We start from the raw sequence: 18,107 nt of genomic DNA, 5'->3' as shown, positions 1-18,107 counted from the left end.
GGAATTTGGCTACAGTCCTGTTTCTGTAAACAATTTCAGACTATAGTCTTCTATTTGCAGTTTGCTGTAGTTGTTGAAATATGTCTCAGTAAGGTCAGTCAGAAATGTAGAATTGTAATTATGGCATGAACTGATATTTATTAATTGTGTGTGCACGGGTCGGTATTAATGATTAGGGCTATACTTTTCTCACCCAGAGAGGGAAACATCACTAAAGACTCGAATTTTCATTGCGCCACCGTGTGGACACAAGCGACGTTACCGACGCAAAGAACACAAACCTCCAGTATCCCAACATTCTTGTGTTTATAACCAACGAGTGAAAATGGCGGACACCAATAGCAGTAATCCCCAGTCACTGGGATTTACAGAGAAATTAAAATCATGGCTTTCTTGGTCATGGACCTACGTATGTGCCGTATGGTTTGCCATGGTTCTAACTATGATATACGTGCTACGAAGTCCTCTGAAACTGCAGGAAACGGTCACGGCAGGTAAATTGTGAGGAGTATTTACAGCTAGCCATTAGCTAGCTAGTCGGCTAATGGATACATAAATGGGGCCAATGAAGCCTCCAGTATTCTTTGATAAGTTGCTCGTAACAGGCTAAGTATTTGAAAGATCACTTGCAGCTAGTAGTGCGATGCAATGCAATGGACTTTGTTGCAAAGAACTCTGTGATGTTGTCTCGTAGAAAGACGTTATGTGCTGTGACAGTCACTAGCCAATCTTGCCATTGATAGACCATTAAACCTCCTGTGTCAACAACATGACATCACTGCATGCATTGTGTAGACGTTTGAAGATACAGTTATGCTCAGTGTAATTCAAAGTAATATACGGATGTCCAATTTAGCTTATTAGAACAAGACCAGGCTAGACTGTTTAGTGACAGCCACTATGTTACCCTTTCATTGTATGACAGAAATGTGTCAGTTGGATATGTTCGTGTTCATGAACATATCTATTTGCGTTCTCGGTCAGTGATTTATGCTGTGCAAAAGCGTCCAGTGTAAAAGACAAGGGTGTTGTGATTGATTTGGGCTCAATGGCTTATTCATGCACTTGTCCTTTTGCAGCTTCAGTATTTTTGAACACCCTGACGCCCAAGTTCTATGTAGCACTCACTGGAACATCCTCACTCATCTCTGGCCTTATTCTGGTGAGTGTGTGTGTGTGTGTGTGTGTGTGTGTGTGTGTGTGTGTGTGTGTGTGTGGGCGGGGGTGATCTTTGTCTGATGCAGGGAAATTGTCAATGATTTGTGGTACTATAATAACCCACTGTAACTGTATCCAACTTTCATACTTAGCCTTTAGCAGAACTCTGACATTGACAATTTAATTATGGCCGATGGTAGGTTTACATGTTAGACACACACTTGAGCAAAAGGTATAATAGCTTCAGCAAGGTACAAAAGCACCATGCATTGATTGCACCGTTGTAATCTGGGGATTTTGCAAGCAAATGTGAAGAAGCAATTAGCTATTAAGGGAGTGCAATTTCACCTTTGAGTAGCTTGCATGGGTCATCTGATATTGAATAGTACATTTTAGTTCATGTTTTGTCTCACAGCATATATGTGCTTTTTCTCCTCTGGACAGATCTTTGAGTGGTGGTACTTTAGGAAATATGGCACATCCTTTATTGAGCAGGTGTCTGTGAGCCACCTGCGCCCTCTACTGGGGGGAGTGGAGAACAGCAGCTCTTCAGGAGGCCTCTTCTCCTCTGTCAATGGAGATGCTGAACCCCGACCCAGCGTGTCCGGTAGAAGTCTTATAATAATACTAGTTTCAAATATTACTTCAACAACACCTATCTCACCAAATGAATTGTCTTCTAACATATCAAATACTGCCAAAACCCAATCTTGTGTCTTGTTTGTAGTTCATATTGTAGTTCTTGTTTTCTAATGTACGGTACTTCTACTATAATGGTTCGCTGCAGATTAATGCAAGTTGAGCACTTGTCATCAGTTGCCCTTCTGCACATCACTAAAATACCTATATGAGAGCCTTTGAATTCCCTCTCTTTCCTTTTGTAGAGTGCAAAGTGTGGAGGAATCCACTGAACCTATTCAGGGGAGCAGAGTACAACAGGTGAAACACTGATTGATTGACTGATTGATTGATTGATTAATTGACTGATTGATTGACTGATTGATTGATTGATTAACTGATTAACTTACTGATTCGGCCACAAGACATGACTCACCTGCTCTAATGTGTATTTGTATTGTATTCCAGGTACACGTGGGTGACCGGTAAAGAGCCGCTGACGTACTATGACATGAACTTGTCGGCGCAGGACCATCAGACCTTTTTCAGTGTAGACACACAGCAGCTCAGACCAGAGGATGCAGGTCAGTTCTAAGAGGACTTTGTCCCATCGCAATGATTGTGAATATGTTGTCAGTAGGGATGGGTATCGTTAACCGATACTAAACCGATACCGGCCCATGCCTCGTCGATACCAAGGTATTGTTATGCTCCCAGACAAACGGTGCTACTATCAGTATTTATGTATCTATTAGTAACGCTGACATTCTACGGTGTATGCGCTATCAGGCTGTTTGTGTTGAGGGTGGATGATCTGATTTGTGTCGACAGTAGGTCTCAGTAGGTCTGATTCGTGTTGTCAGTAGGTCTGGAGTTGAGTTATTGGTGCAACGCCCTGTTTGTCCTATTCTTCACTCCTTAATTTCCATTCTTGGCTATGGTGTAAAGTATCTATAAGAACCGAGAAGAAACGGTATCGTTAAGCAGTAAGGCAGTAAGTATTGATAAAATACTAACGATACACATCCCTTGTTGTGAGTATGAAACTGTCTCTCATGCATTTACAGTATTACAACAGATGATAAGTGTTATTGTAGGCTATATAACATTGGCCTATTGGGCCAGTCCTGACATTTTTGCACACCTAATTTGAAATTGCCAGAGGCTTAAACATGGTGGAAGATGGTGGAAGACCATAGTGAAAATGTGTAAGCAGAAAAATACTGAACATGTAGAGAACACAGAGTAGTACACCTATCATTAGGTCAGATTTAACATGATGACATCACGTATTTTAGACATGGTTCATTCCAGTCGTTTTGTGAGGAAAGTCGTGCGCTTCTTTGTTCTGAAAAGCAGAGCTGTTTTTGCCAATTTGAAACCCTTTGCCAAACCCCATACCAGTCAGGCATGTTGTGGTGCTTGCTGCTGCTGTGATGTGCTGTACAGTAGTGGGGATGTGGATGCTGTTCTCCTCTTTTTTCTTTATTTTCTTTTTTCATTATCATTTGTTGTTTTTTCTATCTTTTTCTGTCTTTTCCTTTTTCCTTTCTTGATATTTTAATTGCTTTATCTTCTTAAAAGCCGCCTATGGACAAGTGTTGCGAATTAGCACCTGTGCTAAAACACTTAAACAATGCATCAGGTGTGTCCAATGTAATTGCTATGTCCATATCAAATAAACATTCATAATAAAAAGATAATTGCCCCCACAGTGATGCAGAAAGCCTGGAGGGAGAGGAACCCACAGGCCCGCATACGAGCCGCCTACCAGGCCATCGAGCTCAACCCAGAGTGAGTGGCACCTCCTCCTCACCTGTCTCTCTCTCTGTCTGCCTGACCGACTGTTTTTCTGTCTGTCTGTCTGCATGCCTGTCTGACAGACTGTTTTTCTGTTTATTTGTCTGTCTGTCTGTCTGTCTGTCTGTCTGTCTGTCTGTCTGCCTGACAGACTGTTTGTCTGTCTATCCCTCTATCTGTCTCTCTGGCTGCCTGCCTGAGTGATTGCCGCGTGCTATTTGTATTTGATTGAAAGTCTGAGACTCACATCTCTATTTTTATCTAGTGTGATTGATAGTCCCTCACCCGGATTTTTTATTGCATCTGATAGACAGTTGTCTGACTCTCCATCTGTCTCCTGTGTTTGATTGATTCCTTGGATGTGGATGATGGGTCTTGATTGAGAACGCAGGCTCTTTCCTTTTCCGATACTTGATTAACAAGCCTCACGGTGTGATTTCTCTGTGCGGTTCAATAATTACGTCTGTAGCTCTCTTTTTTTTATGTGCATATCTGTTGATTGTCAGACACCTTCTTTCTTTGTTTGATTGACAGGTGTGCGGCAGCTTATGTGCTTCTTGCAGAGGAGGAGGCCACCACAATTACAGAGGCAGAGCGACTCTTCAAACAGGCACTCAAGAGTGGTGAGGGACACACACACACACACACACACACACACACTCACTCATACAGAGACAGACTGAGAGAGCAGACAAGTGTACATGCATGCACAAAGAACTCATACACTCAGTGACACGCGCACACACACACACACACACACACACACATGCACACGGACATACACACATACGTGCGCAAGCACACATACGTGCACACACGCACTCACTTTGATACAGGAGAAGTGCCTCTTCAAATTAGCACTCGAGAGTGGTGAGAGGGACAGGAACACACACTCATGTCCGCGTCCAGGAAGAGTGCCTCTTCAAACAAGCGCTTGAGTGGTGCAGAGCACACGCACACACACACACTCCCCTGAGCGACGGTAAACACGCACACACACCTCTTGTACAGAGATGCGTGTGTATACAAACACAACCTAGCAGGGCTTACCGTTTTTAGGCCCTGTGCCTGAATGCAGGTGGAGGCCAGATGGTTTAAGATTTGAAATTAGATGATCATACAGTATATACTTGTTTTGAAAGTGTCTTGTAACTTTAGACAGATATTTTCCTTGCTTTAAGGCCTAAACGTACAAGTGTGCACACACACACACACACACAGAGAATGTCTCTTTAGACACACAAACATGCTACTACAGAAACCACTACACGTGGAAGAGAGACACACTTGCACATGTACACACTCCTACATGAAGGTACAAAATGTTTTAGATAAAAAGTGATGCACAGACCGTAAAATGGAAATTAGCACACGTCCACGCACACACACACACACACACACACACACACACACACACACACACACACGTTCTGTGATGTTCCGGTAATTCAAGAAATAACTTAAATTCACATTGCACCCCACAGCATTAACACTGTATTTGGGAAATGGTTCTATTAAATATTATACCCACTTGATTAAGGCCAGGCTAAACAAAACTGTCCCGAGGCTCTAGATGAAACGGGCTTTATTTGAAGCGCTTCATGACTTGTTACGTGATGCTTGTGTGACACATCCTGAGGACAGGAGGGGAACTGGCGCTAATGCCATAGCCTTTATGGGCCTTTTCTCTGATGTTGAGACTGTGTGTGTGTGTGCGTGTGTGTGTGTGTGTGCGTGTGTGTGTGTGTGTGAGTGTGTGTGTGTGCGTCGCTATGAGGTGTAAGTGTATGTAGTCTGTCTGTGTGTGTGTGTGTGTGTGTGTTGCTATGAGGTGTAAGTGTCTGTAGTCACTGTGTGTGTGTGTGTGTGTTTGTCACTGATGTGTGTGTGTTATCTCTCCCCCCCTGTCTTTGTGCCGCCGTAGCTGGCAGAGACACCAACCTGCTGGTGTACATCAAGCGGCGGCTCGCCATGTGCGCCCGCAAGCTGGGGCGCATCAAAGAGGCCGTCAAGATGATGAGAGACGTGAGTGCGGCCGCGTGCACACACACACACACACACACACACACACACACACCCTCCCACCTTCCCACCCTCGCCTCACCCCCACTCTACTTCTCGCACACTGTTTACCTGCTGCTTCAGTGGAACACTCCATCAGAAGCCACCCAGTGTGTCGGGTTTCCTCAAATGAAATAAATGTTTGCCTGGGTTGACTGGGTTTAGTCCGACGGTGGCTGCCTGCAACAGGAAATGGTTCTCCTTAATGACCTCCCCCTATACACACACTTTCTGTCTTTGCCACAGCTAATGAAAGAGTTCCCGTTATTGGGGATGTTAAATATCCACGAGAATCTTCTAGAAGCGCTGCTGGAACTCCAAGCATATGCTGACGTGCAAGCAGTACTGGCCAAATATGATGGTGAGTCACTCACTTCTGTTCTCTTTCTGTCGTTTCCCGGATTCAGTTTCAAACCAAATACAATGAATGTGCTTACACTGACCTCATATATTACATTATAACTGTAATATTATAGCTAACTTCTGTATGTTTTCTTTTTTTTTACTAGATGATTGTGGTGAATGACATTTGCCGTTTTTCTAAATTTTTCAGACATCAGTTTGCCAAAGTCAGCAACGATATGCTACACGTCAGCGTTGCTCAAAGCGCGGGCAGTATCAGATAAGTACGTGCTCGCTCACGGCTCTAAAGACAATACTGCACGTTTGGGGAAAACTGTGCCACACTCAGTGCCGTTTCCCAGTTGTTTCCCAGTCTCTATCCATGTTTCTCTCCCACTTGCTTCTGGTCACTTTCAACATAAAGGCAAACACATAGAAATATATACTTAAAAAAGTGTATTACTTGCTTTGCCGATCTTAGAACAGGGGCAGCAGTACACACTTGTGTGTGTGTGTGTGTGTGTGTGTGTGTGTGTGTGTGTGTGTGTGTGTGTGTGTGTGTGTGTGTGTGTGTGTGTGTGTGTGTGTGTGTGTGTGTGTGTGTGTGTGCCCTGCGCATGCGTGTGCCCTCCGCATGCGTGTGTGTGTGTGTGTGTGTGTGTGTGTGTGTGTGTGTGTGTGTGTGTGTGTGTGTGTGTGTGTGTGTGCCCTGCGCATGCGTGTGCCCTCCGCATGCGTGTGTGTGTGTGTGTGTTAAAGAGTCTGTATTTGCCTTTGGCAGGTTCTCTCCTGAGGCAGCCTCAAGGCGAGGTCTCAGCACAGCAGAGATGAACGCAGTAGAGGCCATACACAGAGCGGTGGAGTTTAACCCACACGTACCAAAGGTATGCTCACACACACACACACACACACACACACACACACACACACACACACACACATAAACGCACACACACCATGCACAGAGTTATGGAGCTTAACCCACATGTACCAATGGTATGCTCACTGCTGACATGCACACGCAAACATACACACACACACACACACACACACACACCATTATACATACACACTTGCATTGCACACACACATGTCCTGTGTCATACCCTCTCACACATTCCGCTTCCCTTCTCCCACATCCACATTACTTTACTACCCACCATATGATGTGTGTGAGAGGATGACCCAAAGCCTATGCCCATCACTCACTCACTCACTCACTCACTGTGTCAGACCTCAGCAGACTCTGTTGGCCAGCAGGTGCTGCTGTTGCCTTGCGTTGAACGAGATGCTTCCACACACTTAGTCAACGTCAGTGACCGGAGCTCCTGACAGACGCTCTCTGTGGCCCTCTTCTGGCCCACGTCTGGCTGAGATCTGGCAAGAGCAATCCCAGTCAGTTGCAGTTTCAGCGCAATCCCCATCATTCACATAAGATGCACGAGGCCTCTTGAATGGTGATTGATGGTGGCTGCACAGTTGCTCAGTACTGGGATGGGAATAAGCGGTCTTTGGTATTATTTGCCCTCAATGGTGCCTTCCAGGCAGCGCTGCCTTCAAGGCACTACTCCCCTCAGTTTAGGGGTAGGATGAGGGTTGAGGGGGTTAAGGTTAGGAATAGGGTAAAGGTAGTGCCTTTTAGGCTGTGCTGCCTGGAAGGTGCCGTTGGGGGCGAAAAACACCACTGAGCGGGAATAAGCTTTCTTCATTTTGGAAACAGTAGGAGCTGTATGGATGAGAGGTTTGCTATATGAAGCAAGAAAGAAGGAAATGGACTCTTTGCATTGAACTGGATGCTCTCTGCGTGTGTCGGCAATTCAGTCCGAGTTCTAAAACGTTTTTGATGTGCTTCCACAAGCGAGACCCTTAAAGTAATAGGGTGCAGCTCCTGCAAATGAGAAGCCTGCCCTGCTCATTGAAGCTGTATTATCCATAGTTGTAGGGATTTACAGAACTGACCTGGGGCAGTCTGCTCTTATGACACACAAACACACACACACACACACACACACACTTATCACACACATCACTCACATCACAGACACACACACACACACCCATCACTGAAGTGTTTCTCCCTCGGGGTTGTGTGTTGTGTCTTGCGTGAGCGGTCCCACACAAACAGTGGGAGATTATTTTACAAAGACCACCATGCCTCCGTGGTTTCCTCCACCTCGCCCGTCTCCGCCTGAGGGTCTTTGAACTCTGGGCGGCCACGGCAGAGGTGAGCGGGTACGGCGCGCTAATGGCACCTTAAATCCACCCCGCTCACACGTAAACGTGTCCGTAAATCAGCGGGCCACAAGGAAAGTGCTTCTTATTCCCAAAGCTCCTCAGGGTGTTGGACTGGAGGTGTTAGTAGCTGGATGTAAAAGCACGTACTCTTACTGTAGGGTGGTGTCTGTAATTCAAACCACCCCCCCCCTTCTCTCTGTCTTTGTAGAGATTTGTAGAGAGTTCTCTCTTTTTTGGGGGGGGTGGGGTTGGGGGGGGGGGGGGGTGTTTACCCTAAACACAGAGAGAGGAGTTCCAACCTGAAAATCCCCACTTCACATAGGGGTTCCAGGGTTCATCAGTCACACAGCCTGCCCTGTTTCCCAGACCTACACACACACACACACACACACACACACACACAGAGACATACAGACTTGCATATACACCTAGAGACAGAAATGTATACACACACACACACACACACATATACGCATAGACACCAACACACATGCCCACATCTTTACATAGAGACAGACATACTCACACACACACACACACACACACACACAGCACACACATACACACACACACACACACACACGCATATACACACACACACACACACACACACACACACACAATCAAACCAACTACAAAGTCTACATCTTTTGGACAATCTGCTGTCATGAAACACCTCTGCTTTCAAAACCACGCCGCCCCAAAGCTTAGTTTCCAAAGACGGGGTGGCCCTCTGTCTCTCATTCTCTCCCTTTTCTTTTCTTTTCTCTCGTTCTCTCTTCCTCCCACCTTTTTTGTCCCGTCCCATTGAAGTGCTGCTCTTTCACGTGGTTTCTCCCTGGGCAGCTGCACTTTGAAAATGAAACACTTGGAAGATCACAGCTGTTGTACAGAATGGCTCCCGACAGCATTAGTGATGGGACCTTCCATAAGTCCAAAGAATTTCCCTTAAAAAAAGAAAAAAAAAGACATATATTAAGCCATACTTAAATTCGTCTCTTTTTGAAACATTTCTTTCATGGGTGCGCTTAGTGTATTGAGGTCATGTGGGCGTTTCAGTCATTTTAGTTTAATTTCCACAGATCATACTCGTTTATAGACTTTGACTTAAAGTGGATTAAGGTACATTGGCTTGTACAACGACTTGGTTCATAACTGTGCATTCAGACAGACATGTAAAGACAATATACTGTACACACACACACAGAGATGCACAGCTACACACCGACACATGTAAGGTCGTGACTGCGCTCACTTGTGTATCAACCTGTGCGGGCCAGCATGCTCTGTCCGTCGCGGCGACTCGAGCTTCGCGGCGTCAGAGTTCTCCATCCTACAGTGAGAGTCCTTTAGTTCACTGACCTCACACTCCCCTGACTTGAACGCAATGGCATTTCTCTCTCTCTCTCTCTCCTCTCTCTCTCACACTCACACTCACACTCACACTTTGTCACACACACACACACACACACTCTCTCTATCTCTCTCTCTCTCTCTCTCAAGAAAAGAAACTAATAGTGTGTGAATCCTTTAACTTTGTTTTTGTCTGTGTGTGTGTGTATGGTGGTGTAGTGTGTGGTGTGTCTTTGTGTATTTTTTGTGCATGTGTCTGTTTGCTTGTGTGCGTGTGTGCCTGTTTCTGTGAGTGTGTTTGTGTGTGTGTGTGTGTGTGTGTATCAGTGTGTCCGTCGGTGTATGTGTGCGTGCCTGTTTCTGTGAGTGTGTGTATCACTGTGTGTGTGTGTGTGTGTGTGTGTGTGTGTGTGTGTGTCTGTCCGCAGTCAGTGCCCTGGGTGCTGGATGGTTTGTGTATGTTGTCAGTGTGCTTTTATGTGAAGCTATGGCACCAGCGCCGTCTATGTTGTGCCTACAGAGCTGAGCGGATACCGGTTGTTCACTGGGCTGTGGCGAGTCCCTGTGCGGTGGGTGGGCTTCCCCGCAAGGCTGTGGCTCAGTCAACGAGAACACCACACACACACACACACACACACACACACACACACTGATGCATCCATGCACATACGTATGGCCATAGACACACATACACATACACAAAAACCCACACATGCTAATTTATGCACACATTTTAATATAAACACACTCGCATACAATACACACACACACACACACACACACACCCCAACACACACGTACATTTTTATCCCCTCCCCAAGCTGTGCTGGACAGTGCTGCTGAGGCGGTGTGACCTCCTGGACAGCCCCTAGCACCTCCAGACAACAGGCCTGTGATGAACAAGAGATTTATAAGCCTGCTGGGAGTGCAGAGTCTGACACACATCGATACACTGCAGCGCCCAGTGAGTGTGAGTCTGTGTGAGTCTGTGTGAGTCTGTGTGAGTCTGTGTGAGTGTGTGTGTGTGTGTGTGTGTGTTTGTGTGTGTGTGTTTTTGTGAGAGAGAGAGAGAGAGAGAGAGAGAGAGAGAGAGAGAGAGAGAGAGAGAGAGAGAGAGAGAGAGAGAGAGCACTGGCCATTGCTAGTGTTGTAAGTATTCTTAGAATACTGTGTTTCGGTTTTGTGTGTTTGTTTGTTTGTGAGGGGTGTTTGTTTGTTACCATTGATAGTTGCACCACAGAGCTTTCTAGAGTCTGTGCGTGTGTGTGTGTGTGTGGAGGGGTGGGAGGTGTTTACAATTGCACTAGAGAGTCTTGGACAGTTTTTCTGTGTGGGTGGGTGCGCGTGTGTGTATGTGATAAAAAGCAAGCACTCCATCACAGCTGAGAGCACTGGTGTGTGTGTGTGTGTGTGTGTGTGTGTGTGTTTATGAGTAGAGGATTAAGTAAAGACAGCGTCCCAGTACATCACATGAGCTTGTGCACCCATCCACCCGAGGCCTCTCGCTAGCCCTGTCCGTTCCACTCAGCCTCATCCATGCTGGGCTGCTCACCGGAGAGAGCCTGCCTCTCTGGAGCCACCCTGGAGCTCCCCAGGGACACCTGTGTGCCAGGCACCAGTATGCTGGTCCAGAAACCATCTTATGGGGAGGCTACTGCTCTTGAGGACAGGCTGTTTTTATTCTGTCTGTGGCGTTGTATCATGGTAGGGGTGGATAGACATAGTCATTTACAGTACATGCACTAGGTGAACCGAACCAAAGCACAGGATGTCCATGACGACTGAGGGAGCCTTTCCCAACACCTCTTCACACATTGTCTCGTCTCTTCAGCTACAACTGCCCCGCTTCCGTCGTAGATGGGGACCAAAAATGCCCGACGCATCTCCCGAGCAGATGTCGGATGGTTAATTTTAACAGTATGGTTTCCCAGCTGTTGTGCTCAAAACTGCTGTAGGAAATGGACGTGTTGGGTACGTTGGCGCGGATCCCGAGGCTCTTAACAAACAGCCCCGTTTCCGCTGCCTCTCTGACGTCCGAGCTCTGCTGTCTGTGCGACGCCTGTGCAGACGGGAAGGAAGTGCCCTGGCCCCTGGTCCCTGGTCTGGCCACCTTACCCCCCCCAGCCTGCCCACCTTACCCCCCAGCCTGCCATTAACCCCTTGGTATTCCCACCGGGCTTTTCCGAGGGGGGGAGGGGGAGGGGGGGGGGGGGGGCGGTTGAGGTTGTAGAGAAAGGGCAAACCTGAAGACTAAAAGGAGTGTTTGGGGGGGGGGGTATCCAACAGAAATCAGAAGACTCAGAAGACTCTAGTGAGAGTGGTTTGGCCATTTCTTTCATTTGTTTTCATAGTTTGTTTATTTTCAATGTGGCGTGTTTGTTTATTGAGATACAAGCGTTAAGGATGTGGCTTAAATGAACATGGCAGTGCCAGTGTCACCGGGGGGGGCGGGGAGGGCGCGACGGGGACACCTGTACCCTCCAGTCTTGTGGGTCACCATACTTTGGTCGTTGTCCAAACACACACACACACACACACACACAGTTAAAGGCTGAATATAAAAGCCAGATGGGAGGCTTAGGAGTGCTGCCTGGGCTTATGAGTGTCCCCCAAGATAAAAGAGGACAGGGCTGCGTGAAACACGACCCCCCATCAAAGGGGTGCGGGGTCGGGGGAGACAGGGGTGGCGAGGTGCGAGGCTCTCATGCCAAGGGATGCCAGCGAGGACAGCTGCCAGTCAGATACCAGCAGTAATCACCAGCTCATCCATACACTCAGACACACCAGTGTTTCCGTTAGACGTTACTTAACGATCTCTTCGCCGATTAGATTTACGAATGCTAAAAAATTATACGTTAAAGCTCTCTGTTCATCACGATAACCAAATCAAGTAAACAGTAAAAAACACAACTGTAATTACTGCTATCGTATAACTGTTTTTACATTGAGATTAGTCGCAAAAACTTGAGTGCTTCCTACCCTTGTTAGACAGTGCGGGGAGAACTGGGGAGATTTTATCCAATCACATTTCATTCTCTGTGAATCTTCAGTCTGTATCTTCATCACGGCCGTAGAAATGAGTAGAAATTCTTATTTTGAGTTTCAAACAAATCATTGAAAAAGCATTTCAGGTGCTTCAGAACTACCTCCTACAACTGGTTATGATTAGGCCAACAGTGTGCAAAATTGTGATCGCTAGCTTGAATGCTTTTCAATTAACTTCAATTAACTTTAACAAATCTAAAATATTACATTTTGCTTTATTTTGCTGTGCACTTTTTTTTGCCTACTGCATGATTTTCATGTGTGAGATTTCTTAGTTTTGATGAATGAATAGGGGTCTCCTAACTTTCAACTCGAAGTGTGTGTGTGTGTGTGTGTGTGTGTGTGTGTGTGTGTGTGTGTACAGAAGAGACTCCTGTAACTGAACTCCATGGACCCTGCGGGCAAGCTCTATGTTCTTTATGTTGGCACCCAGGTTGTGGGGTGGTGGGTTGGCACATCTGTTCTGATTTCAGGGTGATTGTGGGGCATCCCTGGGGAACCCGCCCCAAACCATCCATCCTCAGAATGCTCGCCTGCCTGTCTGTCTGTCTGTCTCTCTGTCTGTCTGTCTTACATCCTGCTCCCTGTCTACTGAATCCACAAACAGTCGCAAAACATTGAGAAGAGACAAAAAAAGAAGAAGGACTTAATAGGGGGAAAGGAGGAAGCGTATAACGGCTAGAGATTTCCACTTACCCATGTGAAGCACATGCTAGCTAAACAGTAAGGGGACTGGAGAGAAGCATGCTAGAAGAGATGCTTGAAGACATAAACAGATAGGGAGAGGTAGTAGGAACGAACACGGAGCGATAAAGTGCATGGCTGAGTCTGTGGTGAGGAGAGTCCCGAGGGAAGGAATATTAAAAAGGAGTGATACAAAGTCAGAAAGGAAGGACACAAAAGAGAGGGAGAGGGAGATGGAGAGAGAGACGGAGAGATAGATAGTTAGCTAGAGAAAGAAAGAACAGGATATGGCCGTGGAGGGTATGGGAGCGCTAGTGATCCCCGCGGGGCTTGTCCCGCGCCCCCTCCCCGGGCCCCTGGGGTCATCCCTGGCTGGGCCTCTGGGCCCTGAGCCCCTCACTGAGGGGGGATTAGCCAGGATTAGCTGCAGGGTAACCTTCCAAACGCGCCACCCCACTCACCCATCTGAACGCCCACCCCGTACACCACTACACACACACACACACACACACCTATACACACACACGGATACATCGCATACACATGCACCCACACATAGACACACACAGACACACATACCTATACACACACACACACACACACACACACACACACACACACACACACACCTATACACACACACAGATACATTGCATACACATGCACCCACACATAGACACACACAGAGACACATACCTAGACACACAGACACACAGACACACAGACACACAGACACACAGACACACAGACACACAGACACACAGACACACAGACACACAGACAGATACATCGCATACACATGCACCCACACATAGACACACACAGACAGACACACATACCTATACACATACACACACTCTCACACATTCACATACTCACATACACACACACACACACACTCACGCTGCCTGACTAGTCTCGTCTCGCCTCATCCAGGGACGCCTGGGATTCCTCTGCTCTGGTCCCCCAACCTAGATGAAACGCACACATTGTGTGTGTGTGTGTGTGTGTGTGTGTGTGTGTGTGTGTGTGTGTGTGTGTGTGTGTGTGTGTGTGTGTGTGTGTGTGTGTGTGTGTGTGTCTGTGTGTGTGTCTGTGTGTGTGTCTGTGTGTGTGTCTGTGTGTGTGTGTGTGTCTGTGTGTGTGTGTGTTATCCTTCAGGCCGGGACAACCACATTGACCCCGACCCCAACCCTGACCATGGCCTCCCTTTGAAAGGACTGTTTTACGTAACCGAGCCCTTTTTCCCTCTGCTCTGTGTTCCACCCCCTCTCTCTCTCTTCTGTGTAGTATTTATTAGAGATGAAGAGTCTGACCCTCTCTCTCTCTCTCTCTCTCTCTTCTGTGTAGTATTTATTAGAGATGAAGAGTCTGACCCTCTCTCTCTCTCTCTCTCTCTCTCTCTCTCTCTCTCTCTCTCTCTCTTCTGTGTAGTATTTATTAGAGATGAAGAGTCTGATTCTCTCTCTCTCTCTCTCTCTCTCTCTCTCTCTCTCTCTCTGTGTGTGTAGTATTTATTAGAGATGAAGAGTCTGACCCCCTCTCTCTCTCTCTCTCTCTCTCTCTCTCTCTCTCTGTGCAGTATTTATTAGAGATGAAGAGTCTGATCCTGCCGCCGGAGCACATCCTGAAGCGGGGCGACAGTGAGGCCGTGGCCTACGCCTTCTTCCACCTGCAGCACTGGAAGAGGGCCGAGGGAGCCTTAAACCTGCTGCACTGCACCTGGGAGGGCAGTACGTACCGCACCGCACACACACACACACACACACACACACACACACACACACACGTACACGTACACACACACACACACACACACACACACACACACACACACACACACACACACACACACACACACGTACACACACACACACGTACACACACACACACACACACACACACGCACACACACGCACACACACACACACGTACACACACACACACACACACACACACACACACACACACACGTACACACACACACACGTACACACACACACACACACACACACACACACACTGTAGGCGACAATGAAATGTTTGTGGGAGACTGCAGGCAACCGCTGAAGAAATATCACACAAAATCACCCGTCTTGTCGATTTACCTTACCAGGCCAGATCATCTGCCTGTGGTTGCCTTGCATTAGGTTATTTATTACCGCGTGTTTCTTCAATTGTCTCTGCAGAACACAGAAAACTGTGTTTAAACAGGATATGAAGATATGAATCTACATACATTTTGCAGAGGATGGTACTTGCACAGGATTAATATTACCTGATGTATTTTTTCTGTTACCGTTGAACCGCTTAGGGGCAGCCGTGGCCTACTGGTTAGGGCTTCGAGCTTGTAACCGAAGGGTTGCCGGTTCGATCCCCAACCAGTCCACGGCTGAAGTGCCCTTGAGCAAGGCCCCTAACCCCTCACTGCTCCCCGAGCATCGCTCGTTGGGCAGGCAGCTCACTGCTCTGGGTTAGTGTGTGATTCACCTCACTGTGTGTTCACTGTGTGCTGTGTGTGTTCACTAATTCGGTTACATTGGGTTAAATGCAGAGACTGAATTTCCCTCATGGGATCAAAAAATATATATACTTATATACTATTACTATATATAGAATGCAAAAGTTGCCGTCATTTCTATTGATATTGGCCGGGTTTCCCAGATTCATTAAGAAGCTCTGAAGTGCTTAGAACGCTCCTAAGAAGTTCTTAGCACTTAAGAGCTTCTTAACAAATCTGGGAAACCCGGCCATTGTCTGTAATAATTACTGACGTGGCGCATTCGGACAGGGCGTCCAAATAGTGCTCTAAACAAGAGCTCTTTGGGCATGCTCGGTGTGTCTGACCTCTCGGGTAGCCAAAACCAGCCGCAGTGGATGCCCAGTGGAGAGAAGTGGGACAGGCCCTTCATCCAGCCTCGTATAGTTTGCTTTTCAGTCTTCCGGTGCTGGAGTTCTCACTGTGTGAACTTGGTTAAACCCTACTGGCAAACACACCTACTGCCAGATCTGCAGCCCCATGGACAGCACTATCTGTCTTGTCAAACAGGCGTTACCATCCTGCTGAGAGAGAAAACATCAAATGTTCTTCCCGTTCTAGAGCTATTGCAAAAATTCTGCCATGTTCGTATAACTCTGGAAAAAGAATGTGTAACTCTAACATTCAATATTAGTTTGGCTCTCTTTTCTTGACCCCTGGCAGACAAGAGTTTATGTAGTCAGGATTAATCTGAACATTTGAAATCAAGTAAGCTAATAGTAGTAGTAGCGTGTAGTACAGTAAATCCTTCATGTGACATAGAACACACGCACATAGTCCTATTTCAACCAGTAGAAAACATCTTCCATACTAGGCATAGCTGACAGTCTGCCTGTAATATAAGTATGTTCTGTTGATGACATTCACCTCATATAACTTCCTTTCTTTCCATCTCTCTCTCTCTCTCTCTCTCTCTCTCTCTCTCTCTCTCTCTCTCTGTCTGTCTCAGCCTTCCGGATCATTCCGTACCCTCTAGAGAAGGGTCACCTATTCTACCCGTACCCAGGCTGCACAGAGACGGCAGACCGGGAGCTGCTGCCCTGTAAGTCCTGCTGTTGTCTCCACTCCAACCACAACACAGATAACACACATGCACAACACAAGCAAACCTCTCCTTTTCATGTGCACATCCTCCTGTGTTTGAGTCCACATATGTGACAGAAGTTACACCCAAACCTGTTTACTGCACGTTGTCATTATATTGTACCTCAAGCTCTTGTACTGTAGACTCCAATGACTTGTGAGAGCTCTCTATGTAAGGCTCCATGTGAGTGTAGACAAGGCAAGCGGAGACGAGTCTTTAGCCGTAGTGATGATGGATTTGTCATATTTAATAGAGGACTACTGACCACTGCTGTACGCATGTGGATGTCCAGTCCATGTGACTGTGACATGCCTAGCTATGTGTGCGGACGGATAGACAGACAGGAGGAGTTTAAACGGCACTATTTTTCCCATTCTGTCGGCATTTACGCACATCTGGTTTTGACATTTTGGCCGTGTGTGGCTTCACCGAAATGGTTTTTGACTGTGAGAAAATAATAAAGTATGGAATCATGATATCCAGCTCTCTCGTGCTCTCCCCTCTCTCGTTCCCCCCTCTCCCTCTCTCGTTCCCCCTCTCTCTCTCTTTCTTGCACTTGGTTCCTCTTGTTTTCTTCTCTCCCATCTTCTGCTCTTCCTCTCCCCCTCTCCTCAACCCGTGTGTCTTTCCTCCACACACTCATAAACATAAACACAATCATTCACTCCCCATCCTCTTTCTCTCCCTCTCTCCTTAAAATACCCCTCCTCTCTCCCTTTCTCCCTCTTTTCTTCCCCCCTTCTCTCTTCTCTCTCACTTTTTCCATCCTTCATGGCTGCCCCTCTCTCTCTCTCTCTCTTCATCTTCATCTCCCATCTCTCACGGTCTCCATCTCCCTGCGTCTATGTCTGTCTTCCCTCTTCGTCTCTCTCTCTCTCATTCTCTTTCCTTCTCCTTCCATCCCTCTTTCTCTCTTTTTCTTTACCTTTATCTCACTCCCTCTCTCTCTCCCTGCCTCCCTCTCTCCTCTCCTCCTCCCCCCTTCTCTCCATCTCTCCCTCTCCTCCCTCCTCCCCCCTTCTCTCCATCTCTCCCTCTCCTTCCCTCCTCCCCCGTTCTCTCCATCTCTCCATCTCTCTCTCTCCTTCCCTCCTCCCCCCTTCTCTCTCTCTCCCTCTCTCTCTCTCTCTGTCTCTCCCCAGCGTTCCATGAGGTGTCGGTGTACCCCAAGAAGGAGCTTCCCTTCTT

At 47.1% G+C, this 18,107-nt stretch overlaps 1 protein-coding gene across 1 annotated transcript in view; it reads left to right on the top strand.

Moving 5' to 3' along the window:
• Window positions 1-325: 325 nt before the first annotated feature.
• st7l (suppression of tumorigenicity 7 like) overlaps window positions 326-18,107 on the top strand; it is a 24,791-nt gene continuing 7,009 nt past the window's right edge. The window contains exons 1-14 of the mRNA XM_062546424.1: window positions 326-494; window positions 1,080-1,162; window positions 1,603-1,765; window positions 2,043-2,097; window positions 2,245-2,360; window positions 3,492-3,570; window positions 4,111-4,199; window positions 5,501-5,601; window positions 5,884-5,998; window positions 6,191-6,263; window positions 6,761-6,863; window positions 14,879-15,029; window positions 16,785-16,877; window positions 18,062-18,107. The exon at window positions 18,062-18,107 is cut by the window's right edge and continues 94 nt beyond it. Coding sequence (XP_062402408.1) covers window positions 326-494; window positions 1,080-1,162; window positions 1,603-1,765; window positions 2,043-2,097; window positions 2,245-2,360; window positions 3,492-3,570; window positions 4,111-4,199; window positions 5,501-5,601; window positions 5,884-5,998; window positions 6,191-6,263; window positions 6,761-6,863; window positions 14,879-15,029; window positions 16,785-16,877; window positions 18,062-18,107 — 1,436 coding nt within the window. The remainder of the gene's footprint in view (window positions 495-1,079; window positions 1,163-1,602; window positions 1,766-2,042; window positions 2,098-2,244; window positions 2,361-3,491; window positions 3,571-4,110; window positions 4,200-5,500; window positions 5,602-5,883; window positions 5,999-6,190; window positions 6,264-6,760; window positions 6,864-14,878; window positions 15,030-16,784; window positions 16,878-18,061) is intronic.

This window comes from Sardina pilchardus, chromosome 9, assembly GCF_963854185.1.
Source record: "Sardina pilchardus chromosome 9, fSarPil1.1, whole genome shotgun sequence".
Taxonomy (NCBI): domain Eukaryota; kingdom Metazoa; phylum Chordata; class Actinopteri; order Clupeiformes; family Clupeidae; genus Sardina; species Sardina pilchardus.
Note: the sequence above shows the minus strand (reverse complement) of the source record. Positions and strands in the feature narration are given on the sequence as shown.